This window comes from Podarcis melisellensis (assembly GCF_964234715.1).
Source record: "Podarcis melisellensis genome assembly, chromosome: 8".
NCBI lineage: Eukaryota > Metazoa > Chordata > Lepidosauria > Squamata > Lacertidae > Podarcis > Podarcis melisellensis.
Genome location: NC_138540.1, coordinates 39499266 through 39524946, shown reverse-complemented (window position 1 = coordinate 39524946; position 25681 = coordinate 39499266). Strand labels below are relative to the sequence as shown.

Here is a 25681-nt window from a genome sequence, read left to right as displayed (position 1 = left end):
CACTGTTTATTTGCCTATTCTCTCTCCCCGTGAACTACCAGCCATTTATCATACCTTCAGCCTTTTGTTCTTTTGTTGTTGTCAGTATTCCAAACATTGTTAAGCCTTCTTGTCTCTTGACAATGTGCAAAGGTCGCATTCAGTGCTATTCATAGTAGACACACTGAAGTTAAGGGATATGACTTTCAACGGGTCTTCGTTGAATGGATGCAGCCCTTGTGTACAGAAAACGGGTCTAGCGTACAATTCATTATGGAAAAAAATTAGGGGGAGGGGATGTGTTTAAGGATTGGGCTTAATGGGCTCCCGTACCGTCAAGGGACACCCCTGCCCCAGATTGCGCCAGAGCACATATCCTCTCCCCCCAACTCTTGTCACACTTTGTGCTCCAGCCAGAGATTGGTTAGTTGCCATAGCAACCTCTGCTCGACATCCAAAGGACAGCTCTAAGAACCATCAGGGTCTACTTAGGCAAATTCCAAGTCAGTGGATATAATTTTATAGACCCACATAAACACATCATGTCTACTTAGACAAGTCGGTGAATATTATACGCACGTACATTATATATATATATGCACGCGTTTCAAAGACTTCCTACGTCTTTTGCAACACAGACACACACACCCCAACCTATTGCATCACCGCACAGAAATCCTAGCAATGCTTTGCAGAACAGAAAAGACACAGTCGGCTGGAGTAGGCGGTAAGGAAAAGACCACTCGGTTTCAGAGAGAGGGAGGGGGTGTTTCGTAAAGGAGCAGAAGGTGGGAGGGAAAGGGCACCCCCCCGCCTCCTCGTGACAAAGGGACCAATAGAGTCGCGCCAGACGTAGGCTGAGCTTTTCTTTTTCTTCCTTTCTTCTCCGCCAGGCAGCGAAGGGGTTAAAAGCAGGATCTGCTCTGACTGATCATTTTCAGCGAGGCTGTGCGAGCAGGACCGCATGAGCAACTGCAGCAGCAGCAGCAGCAGCAACCGGCTACATCAGCAGCAAACCTTTTCCTTTCTCTTTCCTTTGGACTTTTACCAATCGGCTCCTGGGAGCGGATCCGAGCAGCCGCTCTGAATGAGAGGGTCGTCTCCTTGGGGTTCTTTTCAAGTATCTTAAGCCTATATCGGTGAGGGGGAGCATTATCGGTATTACTATTAAATTTAAATATATATAAATATATTATTATTCGTCCGGATCCCATCTTTGCATTTGCCCACCATCCCTGGAATCGTGAGAGAGGAGCCTCCCCTCCACCCCGCGCCCCACTCTTCATAAAGAAGTTTTTCCTCAACAGAAATGGCAACGAAAATCGACAAAGAGGCGTGCAGAGAAGCGTACAATCTCGTGAGGGACGACGGCACGGATGTCAACTGGTAAGGCGCAGCGTTAGACTTGGGGTGAAAATAATAATGACGATTAAAGACCAGTGCAAATATAACAGAGAGACAAAAGAAAGGTATCTTGGGGGCGGGGGTGGGCGAGCGAGCGAGCGATCTCTTAAGCTTTAAAACCCAGCAGTACCACACCCCTTGGCTTAAAGACTGAAGCAGACGCCCGTGGACTTCAGCCTTGCTCCATGTGCCCATATCCTTGACCGGTGGATATAATCACTGGCAAAAAGCAGGCAGTTATGATGAATGCCCCAGAGGTTAGCATTAGGCCGCTTATACACTGGTGGGGAAGATTGGAAGTTGGGAATCACATTACTCATTCCCCCCTCCCCCCTGTGTCCAGTGTGTGGTCCATTGTGTGTGCGTGTGTGTAGGAATTTTTTTTCAGAGTCAAAATGCAAATATCTCCCCCACATATTTAACGATGCTTTTTCCTCCCCCCACTTCTCCAAGGGTGACGTTTAAGTATGAAGGATCCACCATCGTCCCAGGGCACCATGGAGCCGATTATGAGGAGTTCATCAGGCAATGCACAGGTAAGAAGAGGGGAGAGATGTACTGTACTTTCTTCCGAAGATGACCTCATAGGGTTGGGGGTGGGGAAAGGAATACAAAAGGCTGAATGAGAGGTGAGCTGTGGATTGCAAATGGTTTTTACATCCCCCAAATGTCTCATTCTTTCAAGATAGTTTGAATGTCTGGCTTTTTACATGATCTCACCCTGGATGTCTAAGCAGCCCAATGGAATGATCTCATTCAGCTAATCCTTCTTTTGTTTCACCCTTGGCTTAAGTTGGGGAGGGGATTCCTCCCCCCCCCCCTTCAAGAACAATTTCTTCCTTTCTTCAGGAAATGTTCTCCTTTTCATTGCTGGAGTGTAAATGATGAATTCTCTTTACTATGGGCATCTTTTTCTTGTAGGGGGAAACATCTTAAAAGGTAATGCAATTAAAGTGTAAAGCAAATGGAGTTTTGTTTTAAACCTCCTCCCCCCCAAAAAAACTTCAAACTAATGATGGCAGTTTTTATTACTTTTTCCATTGGTGACCCCTCCTATCTCTCTTTTTGGTCTTTTTAAAGTTATAAACTTTCACCCAAGAACCAGCAGTCTTTTGGTGACGAGAAGGCAATGAATGTAGAATCCAAAAATTGTTGTATTAATTAATTCAGCAATCCACCCATTTTATTTATTTGATTTTTTTAAAAACCCTGATCACGCCCCCTCCCAGAGATAGAAAGAGAGAGAGAGTGTGTCTCCCAGAATCTTATGAATCACAGTGATGCCTTCAGTCTTACAATCTAAGAAGACATGCCATAAAAGGAAAATGAGTTGGAAAGGAGAAGGAAATTAGCTTTGTTACAAGAGGCTGGAGGATGGTGGGCTTTTTTGTTTTGGGCTGTTGTTTTTTTTACAGGAGGTTATACCTTCTTGCTTGCATCCCTTTTGTGCTTATGGAGCAGCTCCCTCTGTTGAAACACCATCAAAGTCCTAAGCACACATTCCCTCTCTTTGTGCATCTGTGCATACATGGAGCTCTGTGTGAATATTTTGTGGCAGTGGTGGGTTCTGGAGCAAGAGAAAGCTCTGAAAATGAAATACACTGCAACTTTTTAAAATAAAAATAAATTCATACATTTATACCCCAACTTCCTGTTACCACGCCTCCATGTAAGCTTATAAAACCAGCATATTGCTGCAGTGCTAAGGAGCAGAGCCCACTAGGTGCAATGGAACTTCCTTCTGAGTAAACATGTATAGGGTTGAACTATTTATAAAATAAACAAGAAACTATTTATAAAAGAAATAAGGAACTGTTTATAAAAGAAATAAAATAGTTTATTTATAAAATATTTATAATATTTCTTTAATTAAAAAAAACAAAAAACCTAAAATTTATCCAGCTACACAATCCAGTAAAAGAAATGGCAGAAGCAATGGGATAGCAATTAGGGTAACACAATTATCTATAAGATGCTCAAGAAACCAGCGGATTGTCCACACTTCTGCTTGTCCTGTGCCTAGGACTTGAGGGGTTTTCTGCTTGTCCAACTGCTTTCCTCCAGGAAAACTGCTCTTTATTGTTGAATCTGAGCAAACGTCAATCCATTGAAAACCCCATTGACATTTCCTCCAATTCAGCAGTAAAGAGCGGGTTTTCCTGGAGGAAAGCGCTGGGACAAGTAGACATGTGGACGAGCACTTTGTCAGTTATGAGTTGGCATATAAAAGATAGATCGGTCAATGCTAAATGAATATTTCTGGGCAGCTATTGCATGACCAGGGCACCACATGGAAAAGGCCCTTTCCCTGCTCTTCAGCAGATGCACCTGTATTAATATTAGTGTTATTAATTTGGTTTATTTAATTACTCTAGGGTACCTAGAGTATATAGAAGAGAAGGCAGTCCTTCAGATACCATTTAGAGCTAGCTGGAATATTGGGCCCAGAAGATCTTGAGGAAGTGATTCAGACAAGTTGCTTTGTATGCATTTCAGATCGAAAGACTTGTGTCTTAAAATACAGCTGGACGCAGTCTTAGAGAGCGAGTCAATTGCACTCCTATGAACTTTTGGGTCACCTGCTTCCAGGGGGCTTTTTATATATAAATTCAGCTGTGAAACGGAGGGCCTCACAGCCTTCTGGGCAACCTTCTAAGGGCCACATGCCAGGGGTGGGCGGGGCCAGAAGCAAATGTGAGCACATCAACCAATGGAAATTGTACAGTAGGCTGGTTTCTAGGCACATGCAACACACCCCTCTTTCTCCTCCATCCAGGTAAGCAAGAAACATCATCAGAGTTCAAGGACACATTCCACCATGCAGAAGCCATTGGGGGGCCATGAGGGGTGTGGCCTGGGGGCATTTCTGATGACCAGGGAAAGAGGCCTGGTGGGGCGCATTCAGCCCTGCAATATTAGCTAGATACCAAGACACATTGCACCAGGACCTCTAAAATGGAAAGAAAGAATAACGTCTTGCTTTGCAGAGGAAAGTGAAATTGGAACAGACAGTCCAGAGGATTCCTTATCTAGATAGAGCCCTCGGCAAGTGTTCGTGTGTGGCTCAGAGTGCTGGGGAGAGAGCAGGTGTGTGCCTTCTAGCTCTGCTCGCCACTTGCTGTTCCAGTCATCCTACACAACTTGGAGGGCAGTGAGCTGAAAAAACAGGGAACAGCCTGTACTTGCGGAGGCTCCCCCCGCTCATTTTATAAGAACCGGGGTTCAAAAATTACAGGGAGACACCATGAGTGACAGGAGGCTTCTCCACTGCAGGCACCCTCCAACTTGTGAAGGACAACGCAGGTAGAGCCAGAACATTTGTGAACACCAGAATAGGGATTTTGTATCAGTCACACATCAATCTGCAAGGAGGAGTGAGCTGTTTTGTTTGAGTCACACACACGTAAGGATCACTGAGTCACAGCATCTTTGATTTGGCTGGGAGAAAACTGATTTGGATTTGCAGGTTGGGCAACAGAGCTGATGTGGTCTTGGGAGCCGCATGGCTCAACTGTGTGCTTCCTTCTACAGTATCATAATACCTACTCAGCCTACATGTTTGTAGGAAGATGGAGTTGTATATGATGCTTGTACTCAGAGCAGACCCACTGAAATTCATGGGCATGAGACTTAATGTAGGGCACTTCCAGATTGTGACTTTTTCAGGTGGGATAGTCAATCACATAGGTGATTTGGGTGGTGTTGCACAAGAAGTGGTGTTGCTTCCTTTTTTGCACTGGAAAGTGTGGAATGCAACACTGTCTAACCTCCCTGCACACAAATCAGAATGCATATTCAATAAACAGGTTGTCTGGAAGTGAACTGAGCTTCATCAGTTTCAATGGGTCCACTCTGAGTTAAAACTTAGTTGGAATACAACCCATTATTGCAAAAGAGATGTTCACTCTCCAGTGTTCTCTCTTTTCCAAAGTCTGCACAGAACTTCATATTGCTTGCAGAAGGGGGGGGGGCACATGCACCATGAAGCAAACTTGCCCACAAAATTATCCCAACCTCCAAGTATTGCATCTTGAGCCTGAACAATTTCCTTATTAACTTCCTCTGTTTATTTGCAGAGCTGTACATTGTGTTTGGCTCTGTTTTTTTCCATCTGGGAGGCAGTCAGTGGTTCCTGCTTGTCTTTAGATTTAGAATAACAAAGCAGAAGCAGAATGGCTCAGCAGGAAAGCAGAAAAGATGTGTGTGGCTTTGTCAGAGAATGAATGACTTTGTATGAATCTTTTGAGGAATGGCTTCATGTGCATCTGTTTATTCAGGCAGGCGGTTGGGTTTCCCCCTCCTTTCCCCAGCCAATAACCTTTGGAGGGGGTGTCACCCCCTTCTTATGGGGCATCAGTTCACATGAAGAGAGACAAACAGCACAACCTTGCAAGGAGAATTTGCCTCCCAAATGCTGTGAGGAAATGTTTTCATTCCGAGGGCCACATTCGATTCTAGGTAACCTGCCGTGGGCCACATGCTGGTGGTGGGTGGAGCAAGTGGCAAAGTGGGTAGAGCAGGGGTCAGCAAACTTTTTCAGCAGGGGGCCGGTCCACTGTCCCTCAGACCTTGTGGAGGGCCGGTCAATATTTTGAAGAAAAAAATGAACAAATTCCTATGCCCCACAAATAACCCAGAGATGCATTTTAAATAAAAGGACACATTCTACTCAAATAAAAACACACTGATACCCACACCACCCGCGGGCCAGATTGAGACGGCAATTGGGCCGGATCTGGCCCCCGGACCTTAGTTTGCCTACCCATGGGGTAGAGTAACAGATGCCAATTTTGCCATGGTGCAGGAGGGTAGTTTCAACACACACTCAAACATGCATGAGGAGAGAGCGAGGAAGTTCCCCATGGAACAGCCAAAAATCATTGGATACTGTCCTGCACCTACTTTACTGTTTTTTTCTTTGGGTGGAATTGGGGTGGTGGTCAAAGTAGGCCCCCAAACTGAAAGTTAGGCACTCTTGGGTCAGGCCATTAGGTATAGCATGTGCTACAATGAAAAATCATAGACTCATAGGATTGCAGAGTTGGGAGGGACCCTAAGGGACATCTATTCCAAACCCCGCAATGCAGGAAGGACAGCTGAAGAATCCCTGACAGATGGTCATCCAATCTCTGTTTAAAAACCTCTGGTGAAGGAGTGTCCACCCTCTTCTGAGGTAGCCCAGTCCACTGTCAAACAGCTCTTCCTGCCAGGTTTCTAATCTTTAGTTAGGATTTCCTTTCTTGTACTTTGAATCCATTGGTTCAGGTCCTACCCTCTGGAGCAGCAGAAAACAAGCTTGCGCCATGTGACAGCCCTTTAGATATTTGAAGATGGCTCTCACATTCTCCTTCTCAGAGCATGTTACATCCATGCCTCTCATATGCACAGCATCTGTCTTTCTGGTGGCTTTCAGATGGGTTCCCTCCCCCTCCTCCCCCGAAAAATAAAGGAAATGGCTAGAATGTGTTTGAAGCTAGTGTGCAATCAACCCCATCCTGTTTCAAGAACTCCTCTTGCAGGGCCTGGATGGCTCTCTGTGGGCTCCTTGAGCCTTAACTAAGGATTTAATTCAAGGCTTTTGAGCCTGCTCCCTTTGGTCCATGAGGGATGGCATCCCTCCAGAGGCAGCATTAATAATGGGCATCTGTGAGCCATCAATCCACTTTGAAACTAGGGAAGGGTGCATTTCAGAAACGTCTGCGATAACCTTCAATGCCTTTCCATCATCCACTTTTTTAAAAATAACACTTTAATGCACTTATAATTGAGGTTAAAAATGAGGTCACTAAGTGGGAAAAGATCTGATTTTATAGGGCACATTTAAAAAAAGAAAAGAAAAGAAAGGACAGGGATTAGCCATCACTTGACATCTCCAGATTCAAGCCGTATTCTTATAGAAAGCATATTTTTTGGCCAACTTTATTGAGATATAGCAGATTGTTATGGCTCTCTGTTGGAGTGGGAGGTTGGCCTGGCTGCAAGGTTCATTTGATTAAAAGCTTTTCAAATGACTGAAAAAAATTCATTCATTTTTAAAAAAAGTTATCCTGCCACACCTTCTCTCACCTACCATTGCAATGGATCCGGATTAACTCAGTTGACCTTAAGTCAACTCATTGATTTCAGCAGACACTAAGTCATGTGTTACTTAATACTAGGACTTAGAGACATTCAATGAAGCTGAATGTTGGAAGATTCAAGACAGACAAAAGAAAATACTTCTTCATACAGTGCATAGTTAAATTATGGCATTTGCTCCTATTGGATGTTGTGATGACCACCAAATTGGATGGCTTTAAAAGGAGGTTGGACAACCTCCTGGAGGATAAGGCTATCAATGGCTATTAGTCACGATTACTGTGTAGTGCCTGCACTATCAAAAGTATTATGTTCTGAATACCTGTTCTATACTGGGAAGCATGGATGGGAGAGAGTGATAGGCACTTATGTCCTAGTCATGGACTTCCCATGGGGCATCTGGTTGGCCGCTGTTAGAACAGAGTGTTGAATGAGATGGGCTTTTGGTCTGATCCAGCAGGGCTCTTCTTATGTTCCAAACTTGTTCCATTGAGTTCAAAGGGAACTAAAGCTTTTAACTCAATGGGGCATTGGAAGAAGCTTCCCATACAGAAGTGTGTTGTTACCGGTAATTATTTCATTTCTGTAATGCTCTTCAAAAAAAAAAAAGTGAAGTGGTTCACAAATAATAGCATAAAATAGATAATACACACAACTAAAACCAGCCAATCATCATCATCATCATCAAAGAACACCAAGATATATTGCGTTTCGTAGACCATTCAATCAGTTAGTGGTCTTCGTGAGCTCCTTAGGTACTGGATAGCTCAGTTGGTTAGTGAGTGGTGCTGATAACGCCACGGTTGCAGGTTCGATCCCAGTATGGGATGGCTACAGATTCCTGCATTGTAGGGGGTTGGACTAGATGATCCTCAGGGTCCCTTCCAACTCTACAATTCTATGATTTCTGCCACACCAGCACAGTGACCCAAAGCCCTGAGTGAAGAGCTGCACCTCCAGCAATACATTGCCACAAAGAGGGGGCCACAACCAAAAAAGCCTTCACTTGGGCCACCACCCAGGGCTGTGACCACAAAGAGGGCTCCCTCCACAGAACTGAACTGGTGGACTGTCAAGTACTGGGAGAGGTGCTGGTCTCTCACTTACTTGGGCCAAACCATTTAGGAGATAGTCAGCTGCTGCCAGCCAAGTGGGCCAGTTCAGCAGAAGGTCAGGGATGTTGTTAGGGTGTGGCACATGGGCCCTGGAACTCCTGGCACTTTTCCCTCCTTTTTATTTTTTAAAAGCTCTGCTTACAGGGTGGCTTCTGAAAGTCAATCTAAACTTAGTCTCTATGTATAAAGGAACCTGTGCAACTTGCATGCAAATTCGTGCTATGGTCCTGTGCCCTTGGGTCTTCTAAGGGCCTAGCGGTGTCCTTGATGCTCAAGAAGCCCAGCAGACCTCAATCACTCTGAAATGACTAGCTAAGATCTTTGGCGGTGTGGCTTGATGAGGATCCTTTCCCACTCCTAAGGCCTGCAGCGGAAAGCTTTTGGCAGGAGGAAAATATGCAAGGGTTAATGGTTTACCCTTTGGTTTCTAATCTTCTCCCAACTTCTGCTTCTGCTGCCAGCCTCTCTTTTTCATGTTTACTTTAAAGGGTAAGCCTGTAAGAAAAAAAGAAGGAAGAAGAAGCAGCAGCAAGATGAACCCTCCTTATGGCAATGATTGTGGTTGCGATTCTCATTGACAGGCTGTTCCTGTCTGCCTGCAAATCATTTCCCACCTCCACCCCCTCCTTTTCTTTCTGCCTTTGCAAAATGCACCTCCCTAGGCTGTCAGGCAGATGCCATTTCACTTGTTCCTCTGCTTCCCCAGTGGCCATCTGGAATTGGGTTTTGATTCTTCGTCAAATGCAAAATCTCTAATTGCAAGGCCTTCTTCTCAGAGACATTGTTTCCGTGAACACACAAACGTAAAGGCATGCATGCTTACGCTTTAATTTATTAAGATTTTTTAACTTTCCTTTCGCTACAAGGTCCCAGGGCAGGCTGCAACAGTCTTATGCCTGTAAAAACAAGTACAGCCCTTCCAAGCAATAGTACAGGATAGTACCATATCAGAGGTGGGCAGCTAATTTGTGTTTTTACTAGGACCCACCCTCCACCAACCAGAAGCGGCTAAAACTCATATTTTTCCCAGTGGGAGTGGCTCCATTGACTCTACTAGACCCGTTCCAGTCTAAATGGAGATTGTCGCTTTATGAAAAATTGAAGGGCCTGGGGCTTTCCCCACAAGAACTTATAGCCTCAGGTTTTGAAAAGGCTAAAAGGATGGTGAGCCAGCGAATAGGAGATGTAGAGCTTCAGGACCATATGAGCAAGATAGATAAATATCCAGCTATCCAAGATAATGGAAAAGGGTTTAATCTAACACCATATTTGCTGGATCTACAAATCGCAAAATACAGGCGGGCGTTTACCCTTACCAGATTTGATGTACTGCCATCTGCCTTACTAAAGGGCAGATACGAGGGCACACCCTATGCTGAACGAGTTTGCCCATGTGGTCTGAAAGAGGTGGAAACGGCTTCACATGTGTTGTTACACTGCGACCTTTACGGGGATATTAGGTCACTGTTTATCTCCCCTATCGTTCAGAAATTTCCAGGTCGATCTGAATCTCAGCGGCTGAAAATCCTACTAGGAGATAAAAACCCAGAAGTAACACTGAAAGTGGCCAAATTTTCTGCGGCTGCGATCAAGCGGAGGGCATTAGCTGTAAAAAAGTAAAAGACTTGACCCCTGGACAAGCCCTCCCATTTTTTTAAGTCTATACATATACTGTAGTGCATATATATGTGTGTGTGTGTGTGTGTGTGGGTGGGTGGGTGGGTGTGTGTGCATATGTGTATTGCTTTTATGTATAATTTTACAATTTTTAATTGACACCATTATTCCCTTTGTAAACTATTGTTGCTTTTTATGTTTTTTCTGGTCTATGACCGTAATAAATTCATTCAAATTCATTCATTCATTCATTCATTCATTCATTCACCAACCAGAAGCAGTGTAAAATAGAGGCTGGTGTGGATGGGAGGTGCATACACTTACAATGAACCATCAATATACTTCTGAACTACCTCTCAGTCCTTTCACACAAAAAGTCCACTCTTGGTTTTCCTCCAACCTTTCTTTTAGCAGTTTGATTTATTAGTACAGTATTAGTTATTGCCTTTGTTAACCTTTTAGAGTGAGAAATGCTTGCCTGATCTTCTGTAAATCACCAGGCTGGCAATCTTAGCTACTCTTACTTGGCAGTAAGCCCCATTTAACATAGTGGCACGTACTTCCAAGTAAACCACCTTAAGACTGCACTGTATTTGCACTAGAACAGGGGTAGCCCATCTGATGTTCTCCAGATGTTGGGCTCCAACTTGTAACAGGCAGCATAACCAGTGTTCAGGGATTATGGAAACTGTAGTCCAGAGGGTACCACATTGGCTACATCTGCACTAGAATATTTCAGGTTTATTGGAAGAAATTGTGATTCTGGGTGGTTGAGAATTGACCTGCCCACTCAGGAAACCAGTTTGGTGGAGAAGAAAAAGCCACCCTCTGATAAGTGAGCAATGAACTTTGGAAGAGCTGATTAAGTTGTGTGTCTTTTAGGTGTGAATTGCATGGTTACTCACTCATGTGCAAAGCAGCCCCAGAGTTTGCTTAGATGTCACTAGTCTGCAATCCTCAATACATCTGCTAGGGACTAAGTAAGCCTCACTGGACACAGTGGGACTTACTTCTGAGTAAAGACACATTGCGCTCTAAATCTCCTGGTCACATCACCACCATACATTTAAAGTGCATGGCTTCCTTGAAAGAATCCTGGGAACTATAGTTTGTTAAGTGAATTGTAGCTCTGTGAGGGGTGTGTGGATGTGAACAATGCCTGCTCATTAGTAGCAAAAGAGCTTTTTGTTTATGAGTCTTAGGGCTGTTCCACACACACCAAACATTTAAAGCACAACCAATGCCTTGCAGGTTTGTTGTGTGAGATTTTTTTTAAAAAAACTTCTAAAAGGAATTTTTTTTGGGGGGGTGTCTTCTATGGCTGCAGTCACACAGCAGGTCTCCCCCATTTTCACAATGTTTCCCTAATTCGAGCTCCCCCAAATTCCAGAAACACAGTAGCGTATCATGCTAGTTTAATGCTCATTTCTCTGTTGTTTGTTCCCAAATAAAATCTGTGTGCAAAGAACACATAAATGAGTGCTAAACTTGTGCTATAGTTCGCTATGTTGCTAGAAGTGCCCATTATGTTCTCTGGAAGCTCAAAAAGAATATGGAAATTCAGAGTTAGGTAAACATATTGAAAAGTGAATACTGTAAACTGCTGTGGGAAGGCAGCCTGCATTGGGTCCATTCATCCTGGCATTATCTGTGAGACTTCCCATTTTTTGTTTATTTTGGACCTCAGCAATGTATTTTCAGCTACCTGGCAAGGAAAGTGGCTTACCTCCCCTCACACCGCCTGCTTTTTATTTTTTGCATGGTGACAGTGGCGTTTCCTCCTTCAAAGGGAAGTTGCTTTCTTACAAAAATACTTTGTTGCAAGCATTGCAGAAATGCCAGCCAACTGTGGAAGAGTGAATTAAACTCCTTTAAGGGCTGGTGGGGAGGAGGCTTGTACAGGGTGTTTGGGGCAGGTTGGAGGGGGGGGAGGGAGAGAGGCTTCTATTAGGAATTTAGAGTGAGTTTAAGAAGAAGGTTGAAACTGCAGTCCTGCCCCATTGAAACCAATGGCACTTACTGCTAAGTAGACTTGCATACGATGGCACTGAGAGGTGGTAGCAGGGGCTGCAGCATCCTTCAAATATGTGAAGGATGTGGCTCTTTGTAGGCTACACTGCACACAAGTACACAACTGCATTGTGCATTGAAAGCACATTCAATGCATGTTGCTCCCCCGACCCAAAGAATCCTGGGGACTCTTAATTTCCCTCTCAGAGCTACAGTTCCACTTGTGACACATCATGCAGGGCCATCTTTAGCATATGCGCTGCCGGGGTGCAAAGATCTGCCCAGCGCGCCCAAATATAGTTTAGCTCCCACATTAACTTTTATTATGCTTATGGCCTGTGTAGTAGCGACCTAAGTACTGAGTAGTTAGTCAAAGAAAATGCTGACAATTAGCGAAAACAAACATTTTTTTTTTAAGATTTCTCTAAATGAATTTGAACTGTAAGTGATGAAATAAAAATGCACCATTGTGAATGACAAGTGCCGCCGCTGGGGCGGCGCCAGTGCATCTTTGGTCAATGAGCACACAAAGTCGAAAGTCGTTTAGTGAAACAGTAGGTATACATTTTGTTAATACCCAGGTATATATGTATTTTGTTTTTCTAGCTTGATCAAAATTATTTATTATTTCATAACAGTTAAGAGCTTAGGTGGCTTCAGTGGTGGGCGTCTAGCACCCCCCAGAATTTGGTGCCCGGGTGCCCCGCACCCCTCGCACCCCCAGGCAAAGACGGCCCTGACACCATGTACTGTATTCAGATGGTGTCAGAGCCAGGAAACGGATCCTCCAAAGAGGAGGTTAGCACTTTGATAGATTCATAGAGCAATAGGCAATCCTTAAGGAAGGGTTGAGGAATCTGCGGCCTGTTGGACTCCAGCTCGCATCATCCCAGGCTGTTGGCTGGGGCTGATGGGAGTTGGAGTCTGACATCTGGTGGGCCACAGGTCCTCCCCCCCCCCCCCGTCCCTGCCTTAAGGTATCCTAGGTCCAGGCTCATTGCATCTGCAAGCTGTTTGGTTACACATTCTTCAGCTAGTCTTATTTTACTCCACCAGCTTTGTAACCTTTCTTTCGTTTTTTCTCCCCATCCAGATGACATTCGGTTGTTTGGCTTCGTCCGATTCACCACTGGGGATGCCATGAGCAAGAGAGTCAAGTTTGCCCTGATCACATGGATCGGTGAGAGTGTCAGTGGTTTGCAGAGAGCCAAAACTGGGACAGACAAGACTTTGGTTAAAGAAGTAGTACAGGCAAGTTTAACTATTACTAATATTAGTCATTGTATTGTTGTGTTTCTATACCGTAAACCACCCTGTGACCCTTGGATGAAGGGGGCGGTATATAAATTTAACAAATAATAAAAATAAAAATAGTAGTAGTAGTATCCCTACTCGTGTGCCTTTCACAACAGCCTATATTTACATATGTGTAAGGGGGTACGTTTGCATGAACATCCCCATGCATGATCTACATATTAACCTTGATGTTCCCCCTCCACTTAGTAATGGGCCCCCTGGATCTCCAGGTCCTGGAAGTGTATCCATTTCCACTTTCTCCCGTCTCCATGCTTTGTGGGGAGCATTTGGCTTGACAGTGAAATTGAGGAGGCTAGAGCTATACTGGCAACACGGAGCATCTTGCCTTTGACAATGTTGAATTTTACATCTCCTTGGCATTCTCCTTTAGTCTCCAATATTTATTTAAGTTACTTTATCTGCTGCTTCTTATCAGGGCTTGGTAATGTGCATAATGGCATACCATGGTTTAGCATTAAGTCACAGGCGTGCATACTTCCCTCCTTTCCCCCTTCTCTACCAGGTCCATGAGAAGGAGATCAAGTGCTGCTACTTCTGTTTTGGATTAACCACAGTTTAATGTGACGACCGGACCCTAAACTGTGGCTAATCTTAGCTACAGTTAGTGAAAACAATCCAGCCTCACAAACTGTGGTTGGCTTGCTTCCACTAACCACATTTAATACTTCTCCCAGTTCATATATCATGATAAGCTTGTGACCACACCAGAGGAGGAAGAAAGGTGCAGACCCACTGTAACACTTCTTACATTGCCAAACCATGGGTAGTGATGATGATAATGATAATGATAATGATAATAATAATAATAATAATAATAATAATAATAATAATAATAATAATTGTTATTATTTATTATTTGTACCCTGCACATCTGGCTGGGTTTCCCCAGCCACTCTGGGCGGCTTCCACAAGGACCAAAAATAAACTACGATGTCACACATTAAAAACTTCCCTGAACGTTCCCTAATAGTGAATGTGGTGACGTCAAGATGTTGTGGACTAGTAACTCCCATCAGCCTCAGACAGAGATGATGGGATTTTTAGTCAATTACATCTGAAGGATAATTTGTTGGCTAAACCATGGCTTGGTGTTACAAGTGAACACAGCTTACGTTTTATTGTATTTTATTGTCTTATGTCATTTTATTGTGTTGTTGTTGTTGTATGCATGTATGTATTTTTTGGAAGAATTTTTTTCCAGGATGCAATTTTTAAAAGATAAATTCAGGTTTCAAAAGACAGATCTCCTTACTATATATTTAACATGACTGCACACAATTCCATCTTTCCTGGATTGTTCTGGGCAAACCAGTGAGTGTCACTTGGCCAATCTTGTGCTGTCATATGAACACAGGAAGCTGTCTTACACAGAGTCAAGCCATTGGGTCTATCTAACTCAGTGTTGTCTACACTGACTGGCAGCAGCTCTCCCAGGTCTCAGGCAGGAGTCTTTCTCCCAGTCCTGTTGGGCTCCCAACTTCCATCAACCCCAGCCGGCATGCCCAGTGGTCAGGGATTATGGGAGCCATAGTCCTGAACATTTGGAGGGTGCCAGGTTGGCTGTGTCCCTGCAGCCAACTAAAGGTCCATCTGATCTGAAGTTAAATCCGGTGCCTCTGAGTAAATTGCAAGGTAACCAGGCTTCCCTCTTTCTTTACCACTGAGTCATGGCCCTTTGATTCCAGAAGACTGGAAACACCCCAGATAATTTTATCTGACTGTGTGCAGGCTCCAGGGGCTGTTCTTCCAGTCCAAACTAATTAACAAGTGAGCAGCTTTTAATAGTTAACTAGAATATAGGAACGGCCTCCTGTTTGACGTTGGACGGAAACAGGAAAACAGTGGTGTGTGTGCCTAATCCTTTCCTGATGGGAGTTCATCCACCCCCAGAATCAGCTGCAGTTGCTAATAAGCACAAGACAACTTGTCATTATTTCTTTTAAACACATCAGGGGCAACTTTCAGCCAAAGCTTCCAATATTTTGGAATTAACAGTATATGTTTGTAAACTGCCCTTGTGATCCAAGGGTGAAGGGAGGTAAAAAAACTTTATATATATATATATATTTCCCAAAAACAACAGCGGCATTAAATAGCCCAACCATTTAAAAGAAAGTAAAATCAAGTGTAACAATAAAGCAACAATATGACTAAAGTGAAACCATCTGCATAACAGCAAACTGTAGCAATAAAACAAGAAACCACCACAATATCTGTTAAAAGTCTGGAGAGAGAAACATGTAAGGGGAAGGGCTGTAGCTCAGTGGTTAGAGCACCTGCTTTTCATGCAAAAGGTCCCAGTTTCGGTTCCCAGCATCTCCCAGTAGGGCTGGGAGAAACCCTTCTCCCATCTGAAATCCTGGAGAGCTGCTGTCAGTCTGTGTTGGCAGTACTGAACTAGATGAATGTCTCTGTATCAGGCAGATACTATGTTCCTATTCTTGAGATAGTGCTGAAAAGATCTAAAGAGTCAGTGCTGGTTGAGGACATTCTACAGCCAGGGCACCACCACTGACAAAGCCCTGTTTCCATTTGCCACTCAACTACTTATGGGACAAGCGGTAAAAACAGAATACAGTATCTTAAGGGCCCTTCAGCAACTTCAGCCAAAAAGCTGCAGAGTGCCCAAGAACTTGTATTTATTTATTTGGAATAGTCAAAGCACACCATCCCTATGGAAATCTCCCTAGAGAAGGAATGGGGGAGCCTCTTTTAGCCCAAAAGGCAACCTTCCAGGAGGTGCTTGTTAGTGGTGGATGACGCCAGAAGAAAAGTAGGCGCAATAATCATCTGGCCAGCAGATGATATTCCAGCCATGCAAAAGCCACAGGTTTCTACACACTTGATGCCACCCGCTTTTGCTACTGGTGATGCCACCAGAGCTTGTTTTACATAGCTGTTGTTTTGACGGAATGAAGGAAATAGAGGAAGTCCAGCGAAGCTGTGCTTGTGTACACAGGACAGACCCCTTTCTAATTCAGAATGTGGCATTTGCACATGTTCTTAATAGCCCCCCCAAAAAACAAGACTTCCAGATTAAGGAACCGTGGCGTCCCTTAGCAATTCTGATTCATTGCAGCAGTCAATGGATCAAATGAGAAATTCGGATGGAACATTTGCTGTCGGCTTCTCCACTTCATTGCACAGACTTTGCCTGCTGCCGCTGTTGTCTTTGTGAAGCGATTCAGGTTGTTGCTGCATCCCGGCCTCCTGGCCTAAAATAAATGGCCATGCTTGTTTGTGGTGCCCATACGCTCTGGAACAAACACAAAGGCGGCAATTCATTCCTGGGGCACAGCCGAGGTCAGGATGGGAGGACAGAGAGGTGGGGGCAGAGAGGCGAGCTGAGAGGCTCTTGTCCTCAGAATGCGTGTCTCATGCCTGGAATTTAAGAGGAGCTAGAAACAATGTCTACGTCAAACAGAGGAGAAGGATTTCACGAGAAGCTGTGAGCGATGGTCCAGGGAAACAGACATGACCACCCTGCCTGGTGTCCTTGTAGCTTCTGATGCTCCAGTGAACATGAGAACGGAGCCCTGCTGGATCCAATCAAGTGCCCCAACTAGTCCCACATGCTGTTTCCCATGGTAGCCAACCAGAAGTATCTGGCAGGGCTTGTAGGCAAGAAACCACATGACATGCAGCAAGGTCAGCAAGAGGCAAGGGCCATAGCTCAGTGGTACAGCATCTGTTTTGCATGCAGAAGGTCCCAGGTTCAATCCCCAGCATCTCCAGGTAGGGCAGGGAGACATATAATAATTTAATAATAATAATTTATTATTTATACCCCCCCACACAAATCTGGCTGGTTTTCCCTGTCTGAACCCCTGGAGAGTCACTGCTAGTCAGTGTAGACAAGTGTCCTAAGTCCTGTGAGGACATTGTGGTGGTTGGGGGTCCAGATGAGGAAGAGTGGGAGGAGATCAATGTTTTAATCAGTCTGAAAAACACTGAAAAACAACATCCCTGAAATATTGTACAACTGCTTAAGATATTTTTAAAAAAATAAATACTAGGATACAGATTTAACTGGCACCAGGAATTCATCAGGCCACATCGGCCAGGGAAGGGCATTTTTCAGCCATCGTGCCACTACAGAGAATGCTCCCAGTATCTGAGTTGCAGTCCAGCAACATAGGAAAATAGGAAGCTGCCTTATACCAGATCAGACCATTGGTTCATGTGGCTTAGTATGGTCTACACTGACTGGCAGCAGCTCTCCAGGGTTTCAGGCAAGGGACACTCCTAGCTCTACCTGGAGATGGCAGGGATTGGACCTGGGACCTTTTGCATGCACTGGGACCTTTCCTTGCCACTGAATTAAGGATGGGGTGGGGACCCTTACCCTAATCGCAGGAACAGAACGATTCCTATCACTGAAACGCTTGCACCGCCTCCCTCCATGAGCCTCATGCTTTGCTTTTGTCTCTTGCAGAATTTTGCCAAAGAGTTTGTGATCAGTGACCACAAGGAGCTGGATGAGGATTATATCAAGAGCGAGCTGAAGAAAGCTGGGGGTGCCAATTATGATGCGCAGGCGGAGTAATTGTGTGTGTGGGGGGGAATGCACTGTGCCTCTCACAGCCACCTGCCTGCATCCAGAAGGGGAGGGAGGGGGGAAAAGCACAATGTATCTTCAAAATCAACACCGGGAGGTGAATGGAGGCCAAGTGGGAGGACCAGCCTCCTTCGTCTTCTGCACCTTCAGAGTCCCTTCCTGCCTCCCAAAGTGGACATTGATTTTTCATTCCATCCAGTGAAACATCTCCTTCATACATGATCTCTCCTTTTTACATTATTGGGTGTTTTGTTTTTTTTAAAAAAGAAATTATTATTATTATTATTGCTTATCTTTTGCTTTTAACAAATGCTACATGGGTACTGGGCTCCATAACACATTGGCTCTTAGACTTTCTTGACAACAGAGCATGTTGACATGTTCCAATCTCAATATTTTGGCAGATCTGTTGTTGCTCTGGGAAGCCTGCAGTTGCAGCATAGGGGAAAAATATGCATTTTTAGTGAATTCGCACTCGACCTTCCAACTCCCGGACAGAAGTGTTCCCAGGAGCAGTGCATGCAGTTAGTTAGGCACAGTCTGATCATATGCACACTTATTCGGAAGTAAATCTCATTGTGCTCATTGGGACTTGCAGTGCAATTCTATAATTGTCTGCTCAGAAACAAGTCCCAATGCATACAGTGGGGCTTACTCTTAGGAAAGTAGAATTGTAGAGTTGGAAGGAAGCCTGAGGATCATCTAGTCCAACCCCTTGCAATGCAGGAATATGCAGCTGTCCCAAACAGGGATCAAACTTGCAACCTTGCCATTATCAGCACAAAATCCTAAGCAGGAAAGTAGATATAGGCAGCAATTCTAAGCAAACTTTATGGGGAGTAAGCTCTAGTGAAATCAGCGAGACTTCGGTTTGGGTGAATACAATTGCAGCCTTTACTGTCCTATATGGAACATGTTCTACTGAGTTCAGTGGGTTTTACTCCCAAGCAAGTTTGCAAACGATTGCAACCTTACAGCACAAACCTAAACATGTTTATTCAAAAGTAACTTCCTCTGAATTCAAGATGACTTATTCCTAGGCCCGTGTGTATAGGACCTAAGCTTTAGGCAGCAATCCTATGCACACTTAATTTACCTGGAAGAAAGCCCCATGACACAGCAAGACTTACTTTGGGATAAACAAGCATAGGCATGTGCTATTAGCAAGTTAGGAGGTTGGTGTTTTTAAAGAACATTTTGCTCCCCAAGTCTGTGATCAACTCAAGCCAATGCCAGTCAAAATCACATGTTGAATCGAAATATCCAGAACTGTTGAGTTCTAGTCATGAGAAGACATAAATCTATATTTCAGCTTTTAAAGGAACAAGAAGAAATATAATTTGCCTTAACAAAATTGCTTGGCTCTGTGCTATATATGGGTTCTCCCTCTCTTTTAAACAAAGTGCTTTGTTTTTATTGGATTTTTTTTAAAGGTTTGCTATAATAGCAGTAAACAAGGAAGAAGTAAAATATCTCCTCTTTTGATTGTACTGTTTTGTATGTATGTGTGTGTGTGTGTTAATTATGCATTTGCATTTTGGATACTGTTGCGTATAAGACAAAATATGCAATGGCATTGGCAACATTTGTTTGAAGGTGCCATTCTGTTTAAGTGTTGCAAGCCACCCCAATCTCTGAGTGGTGCAGGATTCCAGGGGGTTCCAGGGTTTGTGTTTTCTTTGGAATGAGGGACAGCTCAGAGTGTGGTGTCTTTATGATATATGGTTTATTTACACATTTATACAACCTGGGAATAAATACCAATGAATTCAATGGAAACATTTCCAAACCTATGATAGTCTCTTGCAGCAAAAACAACAAAGCACCTTGTGGCATCTGGAAGATGAAGAAATTTACATTTACATTTTTTAGTCTTTTAGGTGCCACAGGTTTGGTTGAATACGATAGGACTCACTTCCAAGTAGACATGCATAGGATGATTTTTATCAGGAATAGGGAATCCCTTTCCACTCGAGAGTTACTTTTCATGTGAGACAACTTTCTGAGGGATGCTTGCAGTGGTGAGTAGGACCAGCAGCAAAAGTGGGTGGCAAAACAAAGGTAAAATTTATGTAGTCAACTGGTTTGTATAGTCAACTGGTTTCTGCACACCCTCAACCCTGCCTTCCATTTAGACAAGCAAGAGTTCAGGGTCTCATACAAGCCAGGCAGAGTTATCAAAGTTCAGGGTCTCATACAAGCCAGGCAAAAACACTTGGGGGGCCAAGCAGAGCCAGTGTCCTCTGTGGCACAAAGCAATGAAAGCAGCAAAAACAAGGAAAAGGAGGAGACCCCTGCCCTTGAGAACCTTATATTCTAAAAGTGTGGGTTGGGGACTTGGGAAAGGGGGAACGATCAAGAAGTGGGGAGCATTGGAAGGGCAATTGAAGTGATGACTTTACCCTCCCTTGGGTCACTATCTTTTTCAAAGTTTCATCAGAACCCTATGTATGTTTAACTCAGAATGAAGTCTTCCAGGACTTCGTCACAAGTGCATTATTACTGCTGCCTTTGCCTCATTCATGCAACAGCCTTTCAGGGTTGGCCACTGATGTGTCCCTTTCAGAGTCAGCCAAACAACATCTGCTCTCATCTGTGGGCGGTCTTACCCCCGCAAGAGCTTTCATGGGCACTTGGGTGCCATGTGTGCTCTAGGGCTTCTTTCTTCAAGGAAATAAATGCTGGAGGGAACCCTGCGTGCCTGGCTGCTGAGATGCTTCACTTCCTGTGTTCCTCTTGCTAAGCATCTATGTGCCAGTGCACCATGAACTCATCTGTGCCACTCCTCCAGTGATCAGGAATGCTGAGCAGATGCCTGGCCATCGGATGAACTGAGAAAAGGGCTTGGCTGTGTACATACTACAGTGGTACCTCGGGTTAAGTACTTAATTCGTTCTGGAGGTCCATTCTTAACCTGAAACTGTTCTCAACCTGAAGCACCACTTTAGCTAATGGGGCCTCCTGCCGCCGCCGCCGGAGCATGATTTCTGTTCTCATCCTGAAGCAAAGTTCTTAACCCAAGGTACTATTTCTGGGTTAGCGGAGTCTGTAACCTGAAGCGTATGTAACCCGAAGTACCACTGTACTTTTAAAGCGCATCTTCACCCCACCCGCCAAAAGGAAAATAATAATCCTGAAAAGTTTAGTTTGTTAAGGGTGCTGGGAATTACAGCTCTGTGAACGTAAACTACAGTTCTCAGGGAGAGATGTGATTTAACTATATGGCGTATTTGCAGCCTTTGGGTCTCATCCCCAATGGGATTCTTTTTAAAAAGAATAAATTAATGACTGGAAAAAGATTGGAGGAGAGGAGCCACATTCTCAACCTTTGCAATTGGCTGCCCTAGCAGAGGTGTTCCTAGATGCTTTAAAAAGCAACAACACCCCACCATGATTCTGCATAAAATGTGCACACATTAATTCTATCTATTATTACACTTATATCCCTCCTTTTTCCTTCAGGGAAGCTCAAAGTTGCATAGAGAGAGACAGTGACTGGCTCACAGTGACCCAGTGAGCTTCACAGCAGAGTGGGGGTTTGAACCCTGGTCTCCCAGGTCATTGTCCAATAGTCTAACCAATACACCACATTATGTATATGTAAGGAATCAAACTTGGGCCAACTTTCAGAGCAAATAACTGAGGGTGAAGTCCTAACCTCATTTACCTGGGTGTAAGCCCCAGTGGATTCATTAGAACTTTGGGGCCCTCTGAAAGGTTTTTGCAACATGATATTGACACAATAACAGTGCATTAGCAGTGGATTTATTCTGCTTTAGTTTGTTCTGCTATGCTTTCCCACATTTCTGCTACCCAGAGGGGCTGAAACACAAGAAAAGCAAATGAAAATAAACCAGAACAATTTGTTGTCCCACAAATTTACAGGATTTCACCACGAAGTTGCAGGAAATGCACAGACTGGAAATGAAGCAGGGTTACCACCTGAAAACCTTTGCAGGCACAAGTAATATTTAAAGCAGGTGACTTCTGATAGCATCAAGGGCACTAATCCTCAGTCCTGGAGGTGGCCTAGCATAGGGAGCTGCCCTATACTGAATCAGACTATTGGCCCATCAAGCTGAGTATTGTCTACACTGACCGCCAGAGGCTGTCCAGGGTTTCAGACAGGGAGTCTTTCCTTGCCCTACCTGGAGATGCTGGGGATTGAACCAAGGACCTTCTGCATGCAAAACATGGCCTTTACCCCTGAGCCTGTCCCCCTACTTGTGACTAGACATGGTTAGGATGGTGCTGTAGCTTCTTTAAAAAAAGAAAATAAATGTCAGGAATTAGGGACCCTGTGCAAAAGGCTACCTGCTAACACTTTGCCCTATGATTCTCAGGTTTCGACTGAAGACTCCTTGCAATCTATGGAATAACAGCCCCTGACCCACATACATTTTTTTCGACACCCTGGAGACTGGGAGCACATTAAGCTGGATTAATGGTTGGTGGCAAAGCAGGACATAGCGCCCTGGAACCCCATGGAGATGCTCCTAATCTTTCCTCCTCTTAAGCGTCAAGGGTACTTAACATCCAAGTAGGTGGATGGCAATTCCTTGGTAATTATTCTATTTGCTCTGGCTGCTTTTCTGTGTGCTTTTCAAGGCTCCAGTTAATTCTACTGGAGCTTTTCCCCAGATCACCTGAAAAAGCAGTGTGTGCAAGTGCAGTCGTATACTGACAAATTCAAGAGTGCAGGGTCCCTTCGTGATACTCCCAGTCACGCCTCCCTCACAGCCCCTTCCAAGGATATTCAACCCTCTAAGATCACACAGTAATCTTATAATTGTACAAGAATAACAATTAGGGGTGCATTGCAGCAATCATTTCAGATCTCCACATCTTGGCTTTCAGCTAGATCTATTTTCTGTGCACGTGCATGGGCAAATGATTTGGAGCACCTCAATTTCTTTCAGAGTGATTTAAATTTTATTTTATTTAGACATTTTTAAACCTGTTACTTAAAAAAACCCCCACACCCCTGCTTTCAGTTTTCCCCATCTAGAGCTGTAGGTCCACCTAGCTTAGTGTCGATTATTGTCAGGGACAAAGAGGAGGGGTGGGAGGCACTGGCTGGGAAACCCCGAAGGGAAACCCCAGAGGAGGAAGGTTCAGACCCTGAGGATTGGTGGTGGGACACTGAGGAGAGGTGGGGGGGGGAGGAGCTAGATGCAGAAAGGGCAACAGGGTATAGTGAGCAGGAAGAGCTGGTGGCAGGTAGCAGTTCAAACTCTGAGGCAGAAGCAGAAGAGGGGGGAGGTCAAGGGATTGCTGAAAACTCCAGGGAGTCTACCTCTCCTGCTGCGACAGGCTCCCTTCCCGCTTTGTCTCCAAGAACGTGCAGAATAATGAGGAGAGCAGAACAGAGGCCAGAGATGCTCAGGTGCTGTTTGAGACTGTTTGGGAAATATCCAGGAGAGGAGAAACTATAGAAAGGTTGGAAGGCAGGGACCTCCAGTCCTGGCAACTGCTCCATAAGGGCAAGACCTACTGGGAAGTGTTGCTGAGTTGTATGTCATTTCCTTGAATAAAGAGTTAACTTCAGAGTTGACCTGAGTCTGACTCCAGCCCTGACATTCATGCTGTACAAACAGGGACCAGCCTGACCTGGAGATTGAATCTGGGGCTTTCTGCATGCAGAGCAGATGCTATACCAATGAGCCAGGGCTCTTCCCAATGGTTGGGGAACCTGCAACACAAATGACCACAGGGGATGCTAGCCTTAGTCCTCCAGACATTGCTGCACAACAATTCCCAGCATCCCTGACCACTGTCTCTGCTGGCTGGGGCTGATGGGAGTTGGAGTCAGCCAGAAGTGAGCCGCTCCAGCAATACTATATATAAAGAAAGCTGGAAATGGTTTTCTCTCCGACTGCAATACATTGCTAACATGTGGCGGCATGTCACACACTTGGCTGGTCGTCCCATTCTCAAGTTCTGGCATGTTCTGAAGGGCCTTTTCTCCTCCAGCATGTGCTCCTGGTGCCTTCCATGCAAAGTGCTCGCCCCTTGCAGGAAAGCACAGCCGCTGCAAAATTAATTCGAGCACAACGGCTGAATGATTGAAGGAAGAAACTTTCCCGTGACCTTCTGGAATGGCACAGTTTACATCTGAGCTATAAATCCCTCAGGCCGTAAAAGGTTTACTGTCCTCATCTCTCCATGTTATTAAATGGCAAAGACGATGTAGGGCAGCCGACCGGTCTTGTGGCAGTAAATCAAGGGTGGGAAACCTCAAGCCCAGGGGCTGGATGTGGCCCTCCAGGTTTCTCTATCTGGCCCTTGGAACTCTTCCCAGACACCCCACCACCACCACCACCTCACCAACACTCCTTTGTAACCTGCTTGAGTGTTTTTTGGCTGGTCTGGAATTTGCCCTTGAACTGATAATGTCTCTGACTTACGTGGGTGGAGAATGGAAAGGGATGCGTGTGTGCAGAAACTAGACTATTCTTGAAATATTCGCATTCATTGCTCCACTCCTTTTTGCCACCGGCTCCGCCCACTGCTGGCATGTGGCCTTTGGAAGGTTGTCCAGAAGTTAATGTGGCCCTCCAACTGAAAAAGCTTCTCTACTCCTGCTAGAAATCATTATACTTAGGAGAGACCTCCTCCCACAGAGATGATGAGGGTGGGAGGAGAGCCTTGGAGTTAGCAGGATACTAGCCCTCCTAGCTGGGTGGGTAACCCTCAAAGGCTCATCTTGTTGAGCATCCTGTTCTCACAGCGGCCAACTAGATGCCTATGGGAAGCCCACAGGTAGGAGATAAGCAAAACAACACTCTCCCAGCTTGAGATTCCCAACACTTGGTATTCAGAGTGGAGAGAGAATATAGCCATTGTGGCTAGTAGTCACTGATAACCTGATTCTCCATGAATGTGTCATCTCCCTTTTAAAAGCCATCCAAGTTGCTGGCCACTGGTATATCTTGTGGCGGCGAATTCAATAGGTCAACAACGTGGGCTGCATGGAGATGCACTCTCTCTGGCCTGTCTTGGACCTCCCACCTTTCAGCTTCATTGGATGACCCCTGGATCCAGTGTTGTGTAGTGCATAGAGCAGGGGTTACCAGTCTGGGGCCCTCTAAATGCTGCCCGTCAGCCCCAAACAGCATAGCGAATGGTCAGAAATCAATGGAGGAATCTACAAGTTGTAGCCCAGCAACTTCTGGGGCCATCAGGCTCCCCATCTCTGTGGTCAAAGGCTTTATGCAAAAGGAGGGGTTTAGTGAAAGATTTGAAGGAAGTGATAAAGAGAGCCAGCATGGTGTAGTGGTTAAGAGCGGTAGTCTCGTAATCTGGGGAACCGGGTTCGCGTCTCCGCTCCTCCACATGCAGCTGCTGGGTGACCTTGGGCTAGTCACACTTCTCTGAAGTCTCTCAGCCCCACTCACCTCACAGAGTGTTTGTTGTGGGGGAGGAAGGGAAAGGAGAATGTTAGCCACTTTGAGACTCCTTAGGGTAGTGATAAAGCGAGATATCAAATCCAAACTCTTCTTCTTCGTCATCATCATGTAAGCAGAGGTGGCATTAGAGTAGGATGACCAGTTTGGCCGTACTAGGTGCCCCATCACACAGTGTGCTGCAATAATGATGTAGA

The 25681-nt window shown here is 44.9% G+C and overlaps 1 protein-coding gene across 1 annotated transcript; it reads left to right on the top strand.

Moving 5' to 3' along the window:
• Window positions 1-599: 599 nt before the first annotated feature.
• On the top strand, window positions 600-19568 carry COTL1 (coactosin like F-actin binding protein 1). The gene is made up of 6 exons (XM_081924136.1): window positions 600-706; window positions 873-1118; window positions 1287-1365; window positions 1837-1919; window positions 13297-13454; window positions 17956-19568. Exons 3-6 carry the CDS (start codon window positions 1289-1291, stop codon window positions 18064-18066), a joined length of 429 nt encoding a protein of 142 aa, XP_081780262.1. The 5' UTR covers window positions 600-706; window positions 873-1118; window positions 1287-1288; the 3' UTR covers window positions 18067-19568.
• The last annotated feature ends 6113 nt before the right edge of the window (window positions 19569-25681 follow it).